Source organism: Petromyzon marinus, chromosome 17 (assembly GCF_048934315.1).
Source record: "Petromyzon marinus isolate PM22_M1 ecotype Great Lakes invasive population chromosome 17, UKy_Petmar_22M1.pri1.0, whole genome shotgun sequence".
In the NCBI taxonomy this organism is placed as follows: Eukaryota; Metazoa; Chordata; class Hyperoartia; order Petromyzontiformes; family Petromyzontidae; genus Petromyzon; species Petromyzon marinus.
This window is the reverse complement of record NC_133683.1, coordinates 21,725,470-21,739,659: the sequence shown is the minus strand read 5'-3', so window position 1 is coordinate 21,739,659 and position 14,190 is coordinate 21,725,470. Positions and strand designations below refer to the sequence as shown.

At 43.1% G+C, this 14,190-nt stretch overlaps 1 protein-coding gene across 1 annotated transcript in view; it reads left to right on the top strand.

Moving 5' to 3' along the window:
* LOC116943167 (mitogen-activated protein kinase kinase kinase kinase 5-like) overlaps positions 1 to 14,190 on the top strand; it is an 81,773-nt gene that overhangs the window by 46,565 nt on the left and 21,018 nt on the right. Inside the window, exons 21-28 of the mRNA XM_032955773.2 lie at positions 1,013 to 1,097; positions 2,868 to 2,947; positions 3,130 to 3,190; positions 3,940 to 4,039; positions 5,709 to 5,764; positions 6,155 to 6,258; positions 7,115 to 7,292; positions 11,283 to 11,351. Of these exons, the coding sequence (XP_032811664.2) occupies positions 1,013 to 1,097; positions 2,868 to 2,947; positions 3,130 to 3,190; positions 3,940 to 4,039; positions 5,709 to 5,764; positions 6,155 to 6,258; positions 7,115 to 7,292; positions 11,283 to 11,351 (733 nt within the window). The remainder of the gene's footprint in view (positions 1 to 1,012; positions 1,098 to 2,867; positions 2,948 to 3,129; positions 3,191 to 3,939; positions 4,040 to 5,708; positions 5,765 to 6,154; positions 6,259 to 7,114; positions 7,293 to 11,282; positions 11,352 to 14,190) is intronic.

Here is a 14,190-nt window from a genome sequence, read left to right as displayed (position 1 = left end):
ATCCAGGATATTTGTGATGGAGGGAAAATGCATGTGCGAAGCAGCTGCGGGGTGTCAGGAGAGCTTTCAAGTCAAAGTTGGTAGTGAAGCAAGGCTCTGCCCTGAGTCGCTTCCTGTTCATCCTGGTGCTGGACACTAACGAGAGATATTTAGAGGGAGCCCCCCTGGTGTATGCTGTTGGCAGACGACGTGGTATACGGTGAAAGCAGAGGGGTAGTGGAAGATTATTTGAAGATCTGGGTGCAAAAGATTGAAGGGAATGGGTTGAGCATCAGTCGGACAAAGACGGAGTACATGGTGGCAAATTTCAGTGGAAATAAGGAGGATTGAAAATTGGAAGTGAATAGTTGATTAAAACAAACGTATTTTAAGTACCTGGGGGCAACGATATGTGCTGATGGAGAGACAACAGCAAAATGATGTGGGTCAGAAGGTGCAAGTGATGCAAGTGGAAGGAAAGAGATCAAGAGGAATGCAGAAGAAGAGGTGGGGCGGTGTGGTGTGATCAGACATGGTGGCCCGGGGAGCAGAGCGAGAGATGGTGCAGGACAGGGCAGCGTGTAGAAGGTTGGCAAGGACAGCGGACCCCACATGATTGGGACAAACGCGTGGAAGAAGAAGAAGAATATGTACATTATGCACGCCACTAGAATTTAGAAAGCAATTTTTTTGTAGAACATTTACAATTGCATATCCTATTTTAAATTAAGTGTTTGAAAAAATGACACTTGAAAGTTCCAGGCACAAATTGCTTTATAAAAATTTGTCTATCTAAATTACATTTTATTCACTACATAAAGTAATTGGGCCTTATACAGAATTGAAAGCTTACATTGCATTGTTTCATACGCATGTACACTTACATGCATGCGTTGTTCTTTAGATTCATTGATTTCCTGTTATTGACTAGGATTCAATCAGTTGATATCCAGCACACACTAAAAATGTAACGTGTTAATTAACAGTGATGAAAGCGGTTTTTTAAAAAATACTTACTATCCTGGTTTTGCAGATGGGGGCTTGTTTCTCCAAAGTGTTTAATGGATGCCCGCTGAAGATACATTGTGCAACATCCTGGGTTCACCCAGATACAAGAGGTAACTCGCCAATCATAAGGAGTAAAAATTATTTGTCAGCTGTCTGTGTGGCCCATTGGGCCATCAGCCTTCTAGGCACCAAGCCAAAACTTATTGCCAAGATCTTTATTGGTCTCTGCTGTGTGATATGATGGTATAGGAAGCCACTTCATAAAATTGTTAAACAAAAAGATTGACGGCATCTCTCAGAAGTAGTGCAATGATTTTAAATATATTTGTTTCATATTTCCCTGCTATTTTATCTCGATTGTGCTATCAGCATCATATCGTGATACTGAGTAGCTCACCGAGCAGTGCAATCCTTCATGTTAGGGAATGGTCCAAGGAAGCAAATGCCACAGCTACTTTATATGGCCTCTTGTTTCCTGGCATCACGTGGGCGAGATGTTAACTACCTCGCCTGGTACACAGGAGGTTGTGGGTTCGATCCCAACCCTGATGTCTGTATATTTGGAGATTGCCTGCTCTCCTTGTGGTTGCGTAGATTTTTCTCTGGGTCATCCGGTGTTTCCCTCCACTTTTAGAAACGTGCGTTTAGAGAATTTGCCTGCTATAAATGTCCACATGATAATGGACTTTGAGCTATCATTTGTGGCCAGGTCGCTTCTCAAAAGGAGCTATATAGCTCAGTGGGCCTTAGTTGGTCAAATAAAAAATAGTTTAGTTTAGTTTCATATAGAATGGGGCAGCAATTTTCCACCTGCTGTGACACTGAGAGCAATGTTCGTTGCACGACAGTAACATAATAATTTAAAAGTAATCCTCAGAGCTGGAATATGTCCAGATTGGTGTAGAACCAAATTTAACATGAATATTTTTTGTGCTGTCACTGGGCTGAGATCGTCAAATCGCTATACATGAGAATCCAGTTTAATCACAGGCTGCGGCCTGGATTCGAAACCCAGGTTCTCAGCAGTGCCAGTCCGGCACTGCTGAGAGCTTTTAGCCACCATGTCACCTCAGGCTGTGTAATGTTTTCATTGAGGGCTTTTTCTGGTCAGCTGTGGCCTCTGTTGTCATTGTAGGTTCCAGGAATCCTTTTGTAACTTTTGTAAGCATCGCATGCTCATAAGGAAATCTCTCACAGACATCGTTTTGTTTTCCACCTGTTGAGGTCCTGTTGCTTCACGCCACAAGGGAGACATTTTAAGCAAATGACGTTCGACTTTAGAAGCTTTTATTTAATCTACTTCCTGTCAATGATAATCACTTTTGGGGTTTAATCCTGCCAGATGAAAGGGGTTATTTTTAGATTTGAAGCACGCTTCCTTGCATCCAAATCCTGCCAATGTGTACTCTTATTCTCAGCAGTGTCTAGAGCAGCGAAGTAATCTCTGGGGTACTGACTGCAGAATTCACTTTGTTTTAGGTGATTGTCAAACAGCTTTTGGGTATTATCGCACAAAGAAGGAAACATCATTGGCATCTACAGCTGCATGATCAAGCTACCAGTCAGCATGTTGTCTCTTTACTTGGATGGGACAGAAGTTAAAACGCAGATTTTTCAAATTTTTGTTTCCTTCCACTTTTGATTAGCACAGTTGGAACCACTGGATTAGCACGGTTGGCTATGTACAGTGAGAAAGAAGTTCAACCCACATGCTTTTACTATAGCGAATGTGAAGTGAGAAGTAGGTTGAGTTCCTACGTCGTTGCCTGCCATGTGCACGTTTTTGGATGTCATTGGATGTCATTGGACAGCCTTGCTCGCTGCTGATAAGCCTGCTAAGATATGTAAAAGCAATGCGAGTTTTGATTGCCTCTTTACAGACCAGCATCTGATATTTGGTACGGAAGAAGGCATCTACACGTTGAACCTGAACGAACTGCACGAAGCGACAATGGAACAGGTGGCTTCTTCATTACATTGCGGAAGCATATCACTGCATCCGTGCGTTCATTAACTAAAGATCATTGCTTTGTTTTTTTTTCTTTAAAATGTATGTCACTCTTTTGTAAGTGATACGTTTAAAAAAAACGCACTTGTTGAGGCTATTCAAAAATAGGTGTTGTGGATTTTCTTACTTTCTAGTTGGTTCCACGGAGATGCACATGGCTGTACGTGATGAATAATTTTCTAATTTCTCTCTTGGGTAAGTTTTGCTTCCTCTACCACATTATGCCAAGTGATTTGTATTCTGCAAGCACACTTTATATTCAATGCGTATATATTCTTGAGTTTTAAGCACTTGAAAATTTATTAGAATCTTCTTTGGGGTGTTTTGCCCAGTGAATTAAGATGAAGTGGGTTCATGGATTAAACGATACATTCTAAAACCATGAATGATTTAGTTTAATCCGTCAATACAATTTGTTTAAAACCAGGTGAAAGCCTATTGAAGGAAAACGTGTATATTCTATTGGAAACCTGGATTACATACAACACAGCGCACATTGATAAAATATGATCATTATGAATACATCATAGTTTTATCATTATATACGTATAAATATGTTTATACTCATTCATTGTAAGCTGTGTTGGCGCAGTGGTAAGCACACTGCATTATGAACCCAGATACCCGAGTTAAAGTCCCATCCATAGCCATTGATATATGCCGCAGTTCTTGGCTGCCCTTCAACTCGCACTGACTAGCGTGGTGAGATATTATTAAACAACTTCCATAACTGACATGGCTTGGGGGAAGCCTAAATCCAGGCATAGATTGACAGAGGACTATAAATGTAATGAATTGTGGACATTGGTAAGAGCTGGCGGCATGACGAGATTGTTGTACCATCTACGTGGGATGCAGTAAGCCACTGGTGCCAGTTTGACATGCCTGGGCATGTGTCCGATCGCTGTTGCATATGTGGTGGCGTGTTGTGATGTCGCACACAGGGAAGACCTGCCAGCTATACTCGCACAATCTGATGTGGCTGTTCGATAACACGCGGAAAGAGCAGAGATTGCCTGGACTGTCGGACATGCTGCACGCCAGGTCATCCACAGGCCTTCCACACCGTGTGCCTTTCCATTCCCCCACACGTTTCATTTTACGTCTCTATTTTAGCATTTTTCAAACTCGTGTTGAGCCTGCCATCCTTGGCCTCTTTCTTTACTCATTGTGGTCCAAGCCCATCTCCATGTCCATTCTACAGACCTTCATATTTTTGGTCACATTTTAAAACCACCTCTTTTGCATAGTTTTCTTCAATCAGTGTTTTTACATGTGTAGAGGAGTACCGCGAGGACCCAACGAGGGGCGAGCGCGGGAAGAGGGATGGAGAAGGAGGAGCCGGAGAGAGGGAAGAGAGCGGAAGGCGAGGAGAGAGTGAGGAGAGAGTGAGGGGAAAGAGGGGAAGGCGAGGAGAGAGGGAAGAGAGCAGAAGGCGAGGAGAGAGTGAGGAGAGAGGGAAGAGAGCGGAAGGCGAGGAGAGAGTGAGGAGAGGGTGAGGGGGGAGAGAGGTGAAGGCGAGGAGAGTGAGGAGGGAGAGCGGAAGGCGAGGAGAGAGTGAGGGGAGAGAGCAGAAGGCGAGGAGAGAGTGAGGGGAGAGAGGGGGATTTTGGAGGCGAGAGTGAGGAGAGAGTGAGGGGGATTTTGGAGGAGAGAGTGGGGAGAGAGTGGGGAGAGAGTGGGGAGAGAGTGGGGAGAGAGTGGGGAGAGAGTGGGGAGAGAGTGGGGAGAGAGTGGGGAGAGAGTGGGGAGAGAGTGGGGAGAGAGTGGGGAGAGAGTGGGGAGAGAGTGGGGAGAGAGTGGGGAGAGAGTGGGGAGAGAGTGGGGAGAGAGTGGGGAAGGCGAGGAGAGAGAGCGGAAGGCGAGGAGAGAGTGAGGGGAGAGAGGGGGATTTTGGAGGCGAGAGTGAGGAGAGAGTGAGGGGGATTTTGGAGGAGAGAGTGGGGAGAGAGTGAGGGGAGAGAGGGGAAGGCGGGGAGAGAGTGAGGGGAGAGAGGGGAAGGCGAGGAGAGAGTGAGGGGAGAGAGGGGGATTTTGGAGGAGAGAGTGAGGGGAGAGAGGGGAAGGCGAGAAGAGAGTGAGGAGAGAGTGAAGGGAGAGAGGGGGATTTTGGAGGAGAGATGTGTGAGACCGAGCGGGGTAGCTTCGGGAGAGAGGGAGGAAGGAGGGAGACGTGGACGGGAGGTAGCGAGAGGTCGCGTCAGGTGGAAGTGTGGCGAGAGGAAGAAAGAATCAATGGCGAGCAGCCCTGAGTAAAGACCTGGTCTCCGTGTGATTCTAAATACCCGGGGTGTCCAGGCGTAAAACTCTACACATGCATGATATCAGTCCCCATTCTCAAACAAGTTCCAGATGGTTCTGATCAAGTGGGGGAAATTGATTAAGTCTATGGAAGAGCCATTCTATCCATAAGACAACCACTGTTGACTTCCCATGCCTGAGGTATGGGGGACTCAACTGGGATTTCAAATAATTTCCTCCCTGCTTGAAAAGTTGTCGAATACAATTTTGTTCATATTTAACACACAGCTTTATTGTAGTGCTTACATTAGCTCGGTGGAATGTTTGTTCTGGGTATGTGTGTGGTATTAAGGCTTGTTGACAGCTTCCTCTGCGCTGTAGAGAATGTCATGCTCTTAAAATACGATTGTCTGTCAAATTATAGTGTTTTTATGACAATAGCGCCGCTCACAGACCATTGTGTATATTGCAGGAGATACCCTTCAAACAGAATACCAGAGACCAAGGGATGCCAGAAATGCTGTGTTGGTAAGAGACATTTTAAAATAACAACAAAGATCCTATTGTATGTATGTTGAACTTATTTCGCACCGTACGTAGCCAACCGTACTAATTTGGCCATCTTGCAGTCTGCAAAACACTTTGGCGTACTTGCATATTTTCTATTTAACTATTTTAATTTTACCAGGTAAGGCCCGCTGAGTAATATAAAGCTCTTTTTCAGAAACGACTTGGCCACAAATGACCATAAATCAACGAGAAGTGACTTGTCACGTGCAAGTTTCTAGCAGCCAGAGTACTCTCAATGAACATAACTTGCAAAAGCATCACAATGTAGTCTTCTTGCTGTAAACCGACCGGGATTACTTGAAATTGACATTTTTTCCCTTTGTTTTTGAATCCCCGGTTACTGTGCAGCCAACAACCTTTACACGGGAAACACGTACCTGTGTGGTGCTCTCACGTCAAGTGTGGTGCTGCTACAGTGGTACGAGCCAATGCAGAAGTTCATGCTGGTCAAGGTAAGGCAACGACCAGAGTGAGTTAATCATTGGTAACGGTTCACAGTTAGTTTCTTTATGAGTTAATTTGTGTAGGTATGATGTGTTTTTTTGTCTTTTTATTGATCCAACCACGGGAGCTGGGGGGGATGTACAACTTCTGTAACAAGTGAGTGGTGCATAGCGAGATAGATAGGCGGCTTGGACAGACAACCAAAGCGGACGTATCGGACTGTGGCGTTATGTGAGACCACACATCAGATCTCTTTTCTTCAGGAAAGGACAGGGGGAAAGGGGAGGGAGGGGGGAAGTCGCTCTCATTTCAAGTTCAGTTATTTAAACTCAGGGTCTCCGGAATTACCCCCCCCTCATTAATAATCATTAACTGAACTATTTTTCTGACTTTCAGATTTACTGCAATATACACCCGTCCTTGGACGGGCAAACAAGCTAGTCTTTGAGATTTGATGATCTACCCAAGATGCTGGGTGTATACAACACCTTTAAACAGCACATACAGTTTTAATAGCCGCATCTTATATAAGTATTTTTAATTGCTCTGTGGTTCCAGTGTCGTGGTTCTCAATCTGATTCGTGTGCCAGTAGTGTAAATAAATGCAGTGTCATCTTTATTAATGCTTTGCGATCAAAAATTACGTTTTTGTTATTGCAGACGTTATTCATCAGGACCCAGTGTTGTGAAGCCGGGCCAAATGATCCTCATAACCTGCCCCGCATGGGGAGGCCATCATCGAGCAATGAACTGACAAATAGCTGTACATGTACATTTGACTTTGTATCTGAAGAAGTCAAATAGAGCATTGCCCCTAAAGGTTTGTCCCGCATGTGTGTCTGTATTTGTCATTCTGTGGCGCAGCATTTTCACTTCCCGCTGCCCAACCCGCTGAAGGTGTTTGAGATGCTCGTGGTACCCGACCAGGAGTTCCCACTCGTGTGCGTGGCCGTGGGGTGTGGCATCGATCAGGGCCAAGACCTGCGCTTCGAGACCATCAACCTCAACTCTGCCTCTTCCTGGTTCACGGAACTCGGCTCTGGTAATGTGAATGCGCCACAGAGGCGATATGTTAACTACCTCGCCTGGTGTACAGGAGGGTAGTAGGTTCGATCCCAACCTAATGCCTCGGGGCCATCCATTTAGTACGTACGCACAAATCTGTCAACTTGACCACCCCCCTCCCTGTGTACGCACGTGGACTTTTTACACCCCCCCTCCCACCTGCGTACGTACGCCTGACGCACCCCCTCCCCTCCGAATCCTATAGAACGGCCGATATTTAATCCACGCAGAAATGATCAAGGATGAATAATATTAACGTCTTTAAGCAAACAGCCCACCGCTGGACTATCTAACTCATTTAAAGGCCAATGTAGACAAATTAATATCGAGGCGTCACCCCCCATACGCAAGAGAACGCATTTGGGTTAACCCCCCCTCCCCCCTCCATGCGTACGTACTTAATGTATGGCCCCCTACCGTATGTTTGAAGTTTGCATATTCTCCCTGTAGTCGCGTGCATTTTTATTTGGTTCCTGCGGTTTTTCCTTCCGCATTTAGAATCAACATGTGTCTACAATGTTTGGCTGCTATACATGTCCACGTGATCGGCACTTATTTGAGCTATAATTTCTCACCAGGTTGCTTCTGAAAAAGAGCTGTATAGCTCAGTGGGTCTTACCTGGTAAAATAAAAAATAAAAAATTTCAGCTTTTTGAACACTCGTGTGCCGGCTGACACACATTCCTGTTAATGTACGTATATTTGTTGAACTTTTTTCGCACGGTACATAGCCAACCGTGCTTAACGGAAGTGCGGGGAAGGACAAAAAATTAAGCGCAAAAAGCGGTTTAAAAAAAAGATGCGTTTTCAATATAGATTTAAAAATAAGTAGCTCCAGTGGCTTCCTAATGTCGGAAGGAAGAGCATTCCAGATGGCTGCAGAAGTGCATCTGATGGTTAACCAATATATATTGTTAAACCGCAGCATCGGCAAGTCATCTCTTATCCACGCATTCAGCCCTTTCTTTTTACCCCCAATTTTATTCTATATGTACATCCGATATCATTTCACCTGGGGACTTGGCGTTTTGGGCCTTCAGGCCTGTGTTTCGGCAAGCATGATAGTAAAACAATCTTACTCTGTTCGAGGCATTAAATTTTGTTTACAGTCATTGTACCAATTGTATCCATTGTTGCAGAACTGCTTTAACATTTTAAAATATTTATCGGGGAGGCTGAAAATACGATAGAACCGCATCCAGATTGTCCCTCAGCAGAGGGCGCTCTCTGCAAGTTGATTTAATTTTGGCTGCCAGACCACTTCAGAAATGTTGCCAAATAGTCTGCGAACACTCACAACTTTAACCATAATACTGTTTTTTTTTGGGTGAGATCGTGTAAATATATAAATGTGTCGTTAAACCCGCCACCACCCAACACAGCCAACTAGTAAGGTTTGTCACGTATACAGAACTTGTCAATTCGTTACTAGTGCAGCACACCGGTGTGTTGGAGAGCAAAGTCACAACATTTAAAATCTGAGTGACGTTTTGCTGTAATTACAACTAGCTTCATCAGGTTACAGCCAGACTTGTGGAGAAATCCTCCTGTTTCGTCCCTTAAATAGAGGGATAGATGTGATGACAACACTTGTGGCCAAACCACTGACTCGACTCTGTTGTTATTGTTTATAACATGTTTTAACAGAGGGTAAAACCTGGTGGCTTTATTGGGAAGTAATGTGCTGAAGGGTTGTTGTGTCGGGGAGTTTCTGTGCACTCGGCTGAGCTCTCCTTCACCTGCATTTGCCGGCTGTGCGATTTTACTAAATTACCTTGTCTCAGTGTTCATCCATTTACATTGCATTATTTTTAAGTGACCAAAAGCCATACGATAATCACATTTAGTTACTTAGTCTGTGGTATGGAGGTAACATTTAACTGAAAAATGTTATGCTCACATATGCGCATTGTGTATTGTGCATGAAATAATTGATTAATCCCTAGATTTTTGCTTTAAAAACAACTTGCAATTATACCCCCCCCCCCCCCCCGTGTTTGGAATGGAATGGATGAAACGGAACAAATGAGATAGGCGGCCAGATGAGACATGACAATTCATTCCTGACAGGAGACGCAGTACAAACAGTATAAATGAGACCGGCAGTACAAACAGCACAGTGTACACGGGGTGGGCAGACCAGCGCCAATGAGATGGACATTTGAAACAAGATTGAGCAAACGAAACCGGACAAACAATGACAAAAATAATATATTCTTAAATCGAATTATTACACAGTCAAGTGGTCGAGAGGAGGGAGAGGTGAATTGTTGGATGACTAGTCGATACTCAAAGTAGTAGGTGTTCTGCTTGTGGCAAGTCTACCCCCGGTAACAAAACACATGGGACGTTTATTGCAAGCGAGTTGAGTGGTTGCTCTCCCACATTAAAACTGAGCAAAGCTTTCTAAATCCGGATTTTAGCGCCGCCAAAATGACGTTGTTAAATAATACTCATTAGCGTGCAGGAGCGGCACATGTAGGCAGGTCAGACTGCATGACATTAAATCGTCTCTTGTCGGATGATGTACTATTAATAGCCACGAAGATGCAATACTTTGGAGAGAGGTGAACAGCTTCCAATTAGTGATTACATTTGCCGCATTTCAGATTGCCAGCGGTGGAAAACAGCTTCGTCATGCTTGTCCCCCACCCCGCCTGCTGCCTCTACTGTACCCGGGGTGCTGGTGCCGTCGCACAAGCGCTTACTATTTAAGTGGAATTGATTTCTACAGCGGGTGTTGTGCGTTTCTTTTGTAGCACTATGTCACAGTTCAACAGTGAAGGAATATGTCCAAAGCTGTAGGTGAATTTAACAGCAGCAGCAGCAACAACAACAACAAAAATGAATGAACTTCTCATGATATAAAATGATTGTTTTTAAAAGGTCGCCGAGTTAGTGGCAGTATATTTTTGAGAACGTTAAACCTCGCAGCCAAGATGGGGATTACGGTCAGCCGCCTGTGTTGCTGTGTGTTATTTAACGGTGAATGTCTATTAATCTTTGTGGTGCTATTAGCATCGCGTGTTCTTTTAATAATGAGGTAATTAACCCGATAATTAATCTCTGGGAAAAGTTTAATTGCACTGGGGCTTATATTTTCACAAGATGGAATTAAACCTTGTCCTGTAAAAGCTATTGGAGGTTTTAAATTCTCGTAAACAGCCATAGTCAGTCCACTGCAAGTTGAAGGCCTCTGTCATCACCATCCCTTAGCGGTTTTGTGATGATGATGTTTAATATATTTTGTTTCTTTCTAATAATCATGAGCGGGTGTAAATTACTCTTGTTAATTAGTTCAAATTAATAGAGTAAATACACATAATTTAAATATACTGTTACATGGTAATATCCATGCGTTTAACTATGCATTTATTTATTGATTCAAATTTATTCTTATGCAAATATATGTATCGAATGACGCGTGGGAGAATGGATTGTTTGCAATTGAATACAAGGTTTATGCAGATCATGGGTGTAATGTTATATTTAACCTTATAAATAAGACAACTAAAATGTATTTTAAGTGATAATTAAAAAAAGACTAATGAAAGCTCAAGTCAAATTATGCGCCCCCTAATCATATTTTACTGATTTGCTGGAAGGGTAAATAGCTACTTGTATGTAGAACTTAGTTTGCACCCGACGTAGCCAGCCGGGGTAATTGGAGGTGCCGGGGAAGGACAACAAACTATACACAAAAATCAGTTCTGAAGAAATGAGTTTTCAATCGAGATGATTTAGCTCCATTGGCTTCGCACTTCCTTCCTACAATAGGAAGCCACTGGAGCTATGCACTTTTAAATTTAGATTGAAAACGAATTTCCTTAGAACCGCTTTTTGCTGCTAATAACTGTTTAACTTTAAAACAATTAAGTCTGTCTTTTTTATATAAAAAATGTGTTTCTAATTGACCGCATTGAATGCAATGTGCGCTAATACAACCTTTTGCGTTGTCCCGTTTTAGGCAGTGCCCAGCTGGAAGCTATCCACCTTAGCCAGCTGGAGAAGGACACAGTGGTGGTTGCCATAGACAGTACGTACCGTGTCCTTTCTACTCTCACCCTTCACACTTCTCGACGGCAGCGGTGCTACTTTGAGAAGAGTGTTACTATGGGGGTCAGACAACCTCGTGTATGATCTCCTTTGCATGAAAAAAGGCAACTTCATTACCTTGATCATCTTTTTTTTATTGTAACGTTTTTCAATTTGCGATTCAACTGTTCGATCGACGTAATATTATGACACAAATCATCCATTCGGAATGCTTGCAGAGGTGGTTCATCACCCCACCCTGTTTTTGTTTGAGAATGGCCCACAGAAGGAGATATAACAGAACTACTTTTGAAATCTATTCTCACGACCTCTTATTCATACTTCCGGCGCTTACACTTCCCACATACTTTCCAATAGTGATCTTTATTGCATTCCAGTCAAAATTATTTTTTTATTTTATTCTGAGACAAGAAAATGTTACCTTATTAAACAAAGTACCACGTTTTGTATAGGTCATAAAATATATCCTTAATATAGCTGTTTGTAATGAATGATTTATTTTTTATAAGATAATTGCAAAATGACAACATGTTTAATTTGGGAAGGGATACTGGCTTATAAACGAGGATTTTAGAGACGGGGTTTAGTAGACAACACGGACATAATCCTCTTCTTCAGACTCCCATCTGGCAGGGAACGGACGGCCAATAGATGGTGTCGTATAAAAAGAAAATAGGATCTTTTAATTTTTGAATTTCGTCTTGGTGTTTTTTTGCCCATACGGTCAACTTTATTCCTTGGTGTAAAATGCTCCCAATGTAGAATCATGTAGTGTGTTTGCGGCACAAGCATCACGCGTAATGGAAATACAAATATAAGTGTACGTGCTTCGCCAGCCGTCAACTTCAGATTCATCATCCTCGAGAACACTGCGGAAAATTGGGTTAGCATTTTATATGCCCAAAGACCCGTTGTGTAATTGACTTGGGAGCTAGTTAGTCGTGAAGGTTAATTATAGTCTATGAAATGCTTCAGTAATTGCCATCCAGGAACATTGCACATAACTGGAGCATGCGAGCCATTGCTGTGTGCGGCACACTTTTCCCTGGGACAGCGCCGCTGTTAATGCTGCATTTGGGCTGCATGCAGTCAAAACAACAGAGGCAGCCACTGCTAATGTCCAACCGTCCCTTCTGAAAATGATGTCTTTTCATACATATCCTAAATGGATTCAAGGTGTAGGTGTGGTATTTGTGAGAGATGGCAGCAATGCATGCCTGCAGTGCAGCAGTTGAGAGGCAAGAAGGTTGCTGGATCGGGGATATTAAGGCTAAGTGAGACACCCAAGGTTAGCAGAGAGACCCGTATTCAGGTAGAAGTAATATATGTGAGGAAACTAATATAAAAACTAATATAGCCTTTAGGGAACAGGACATCTATTGATAAACACACATAATCTGCTCATGCTGACCCAAACAAGTCCTGCCTTGCGATAGGACAATCATTTACTTTGCGTCCAATTTCCAGGCAATTTTATAAACCCCCCCCCCCCCAACTGAAAATGTCATGGTCTTTGTTGGGCATTTCATGCTTTTTCTTAATATTTTTTTACACCAGTAATTGGGTTGAGAGCAGGAGCCACACAATGCTAGGGATGATTGAATTATATTTGCTGTTATTCATGAGTGGAAGCATTCTCCTCTGCTTTGCATAGTACGTATAGTTCCCAAAACAAAGGGGGAAAATATGAGAAAATTGCATGCCTTTCAATGCATGGGAAAGGGTAAAAACGTTTTTCGAAACAACCTTTATAAAATTTAATGGATATGGCTTTAACTTGTCCATTGAAAGGAATAAAAGTCCTCTGGGTGAACTGTAATATAATGAGCTCTGGCATCTGGTAGCGCCTTGATAAAGGGCTTGCAAACAATACATCCCTGTCTCGTACGCACAAGCAAGCACGTGGAAAAAGCTGCTCTTATTTCATATTCACTCATCGAAGCCTGATGGCAGTTACAAAAGGTGACATTTAGGAGTGCCTGTTCCAATTTGCTACGTAATAAATATTGTGCTGCCTAGTCCACTGTTTTTTTATTCATGATCGCCCCAACTTCATTCTTATTCACCTCTTTTTGAAAGGTGTATAACAGTGTTAAGGTGGTGTACTTCCTGCTTGACTGGGTAGTTCTTGCATCTTATAAACCCTTGTGGTTCCAGTCGTTCGTCTCCAATTTTTTAATACCTTTTACTACGTAAAAAGGAATACACTTTTGCCTTCTGTGTACATTTCTGCGGTGGCGAGGTGATGTTATGTTGCTGCCAATGCTAGTATCTTTATAATGATACTGGTGCTTTGCGAATCAGAATCTACGCAAACCTCACATAATTACAAGAAGTTTTATGATTCCTGCATTTCACTCCTGCCACCATATATAAGGCTACCTTGAGGACCTGCAGGCGAGTGTTCCACGTTTGTCGCTGTCTGCAATCCACCAACCCCACCTTAACATCACTAAGTTACAGGTGTGCTGGCGATGACACATTTTACTTCATTGAAGTAATGGAATGCAAAGCGCAGCTATATAAAACAAAAATACACTTGCGTTGTATAAGATTGCTTCTGTTTATTTTGTCTTGCACTGCACAAGCTTTTAAGTCAACAACTTTGGACGACCAGTTTTAGCAGTTGGTTTAAACGCTGATCTTTTCCAGAACGTCAAACAATAATTCAGACATTGGCCGCTGCTTGCCAGCGGTTTTGTTTCCAGGGAAACGCTGCCCTTGTTTATTTTTTATTCCCACAACTCCAACGTGACAAAGCGGTTTGCGAAAACATTATACACGCCGCCCGACGCCATAGAGACATCACCCAGTGCTCT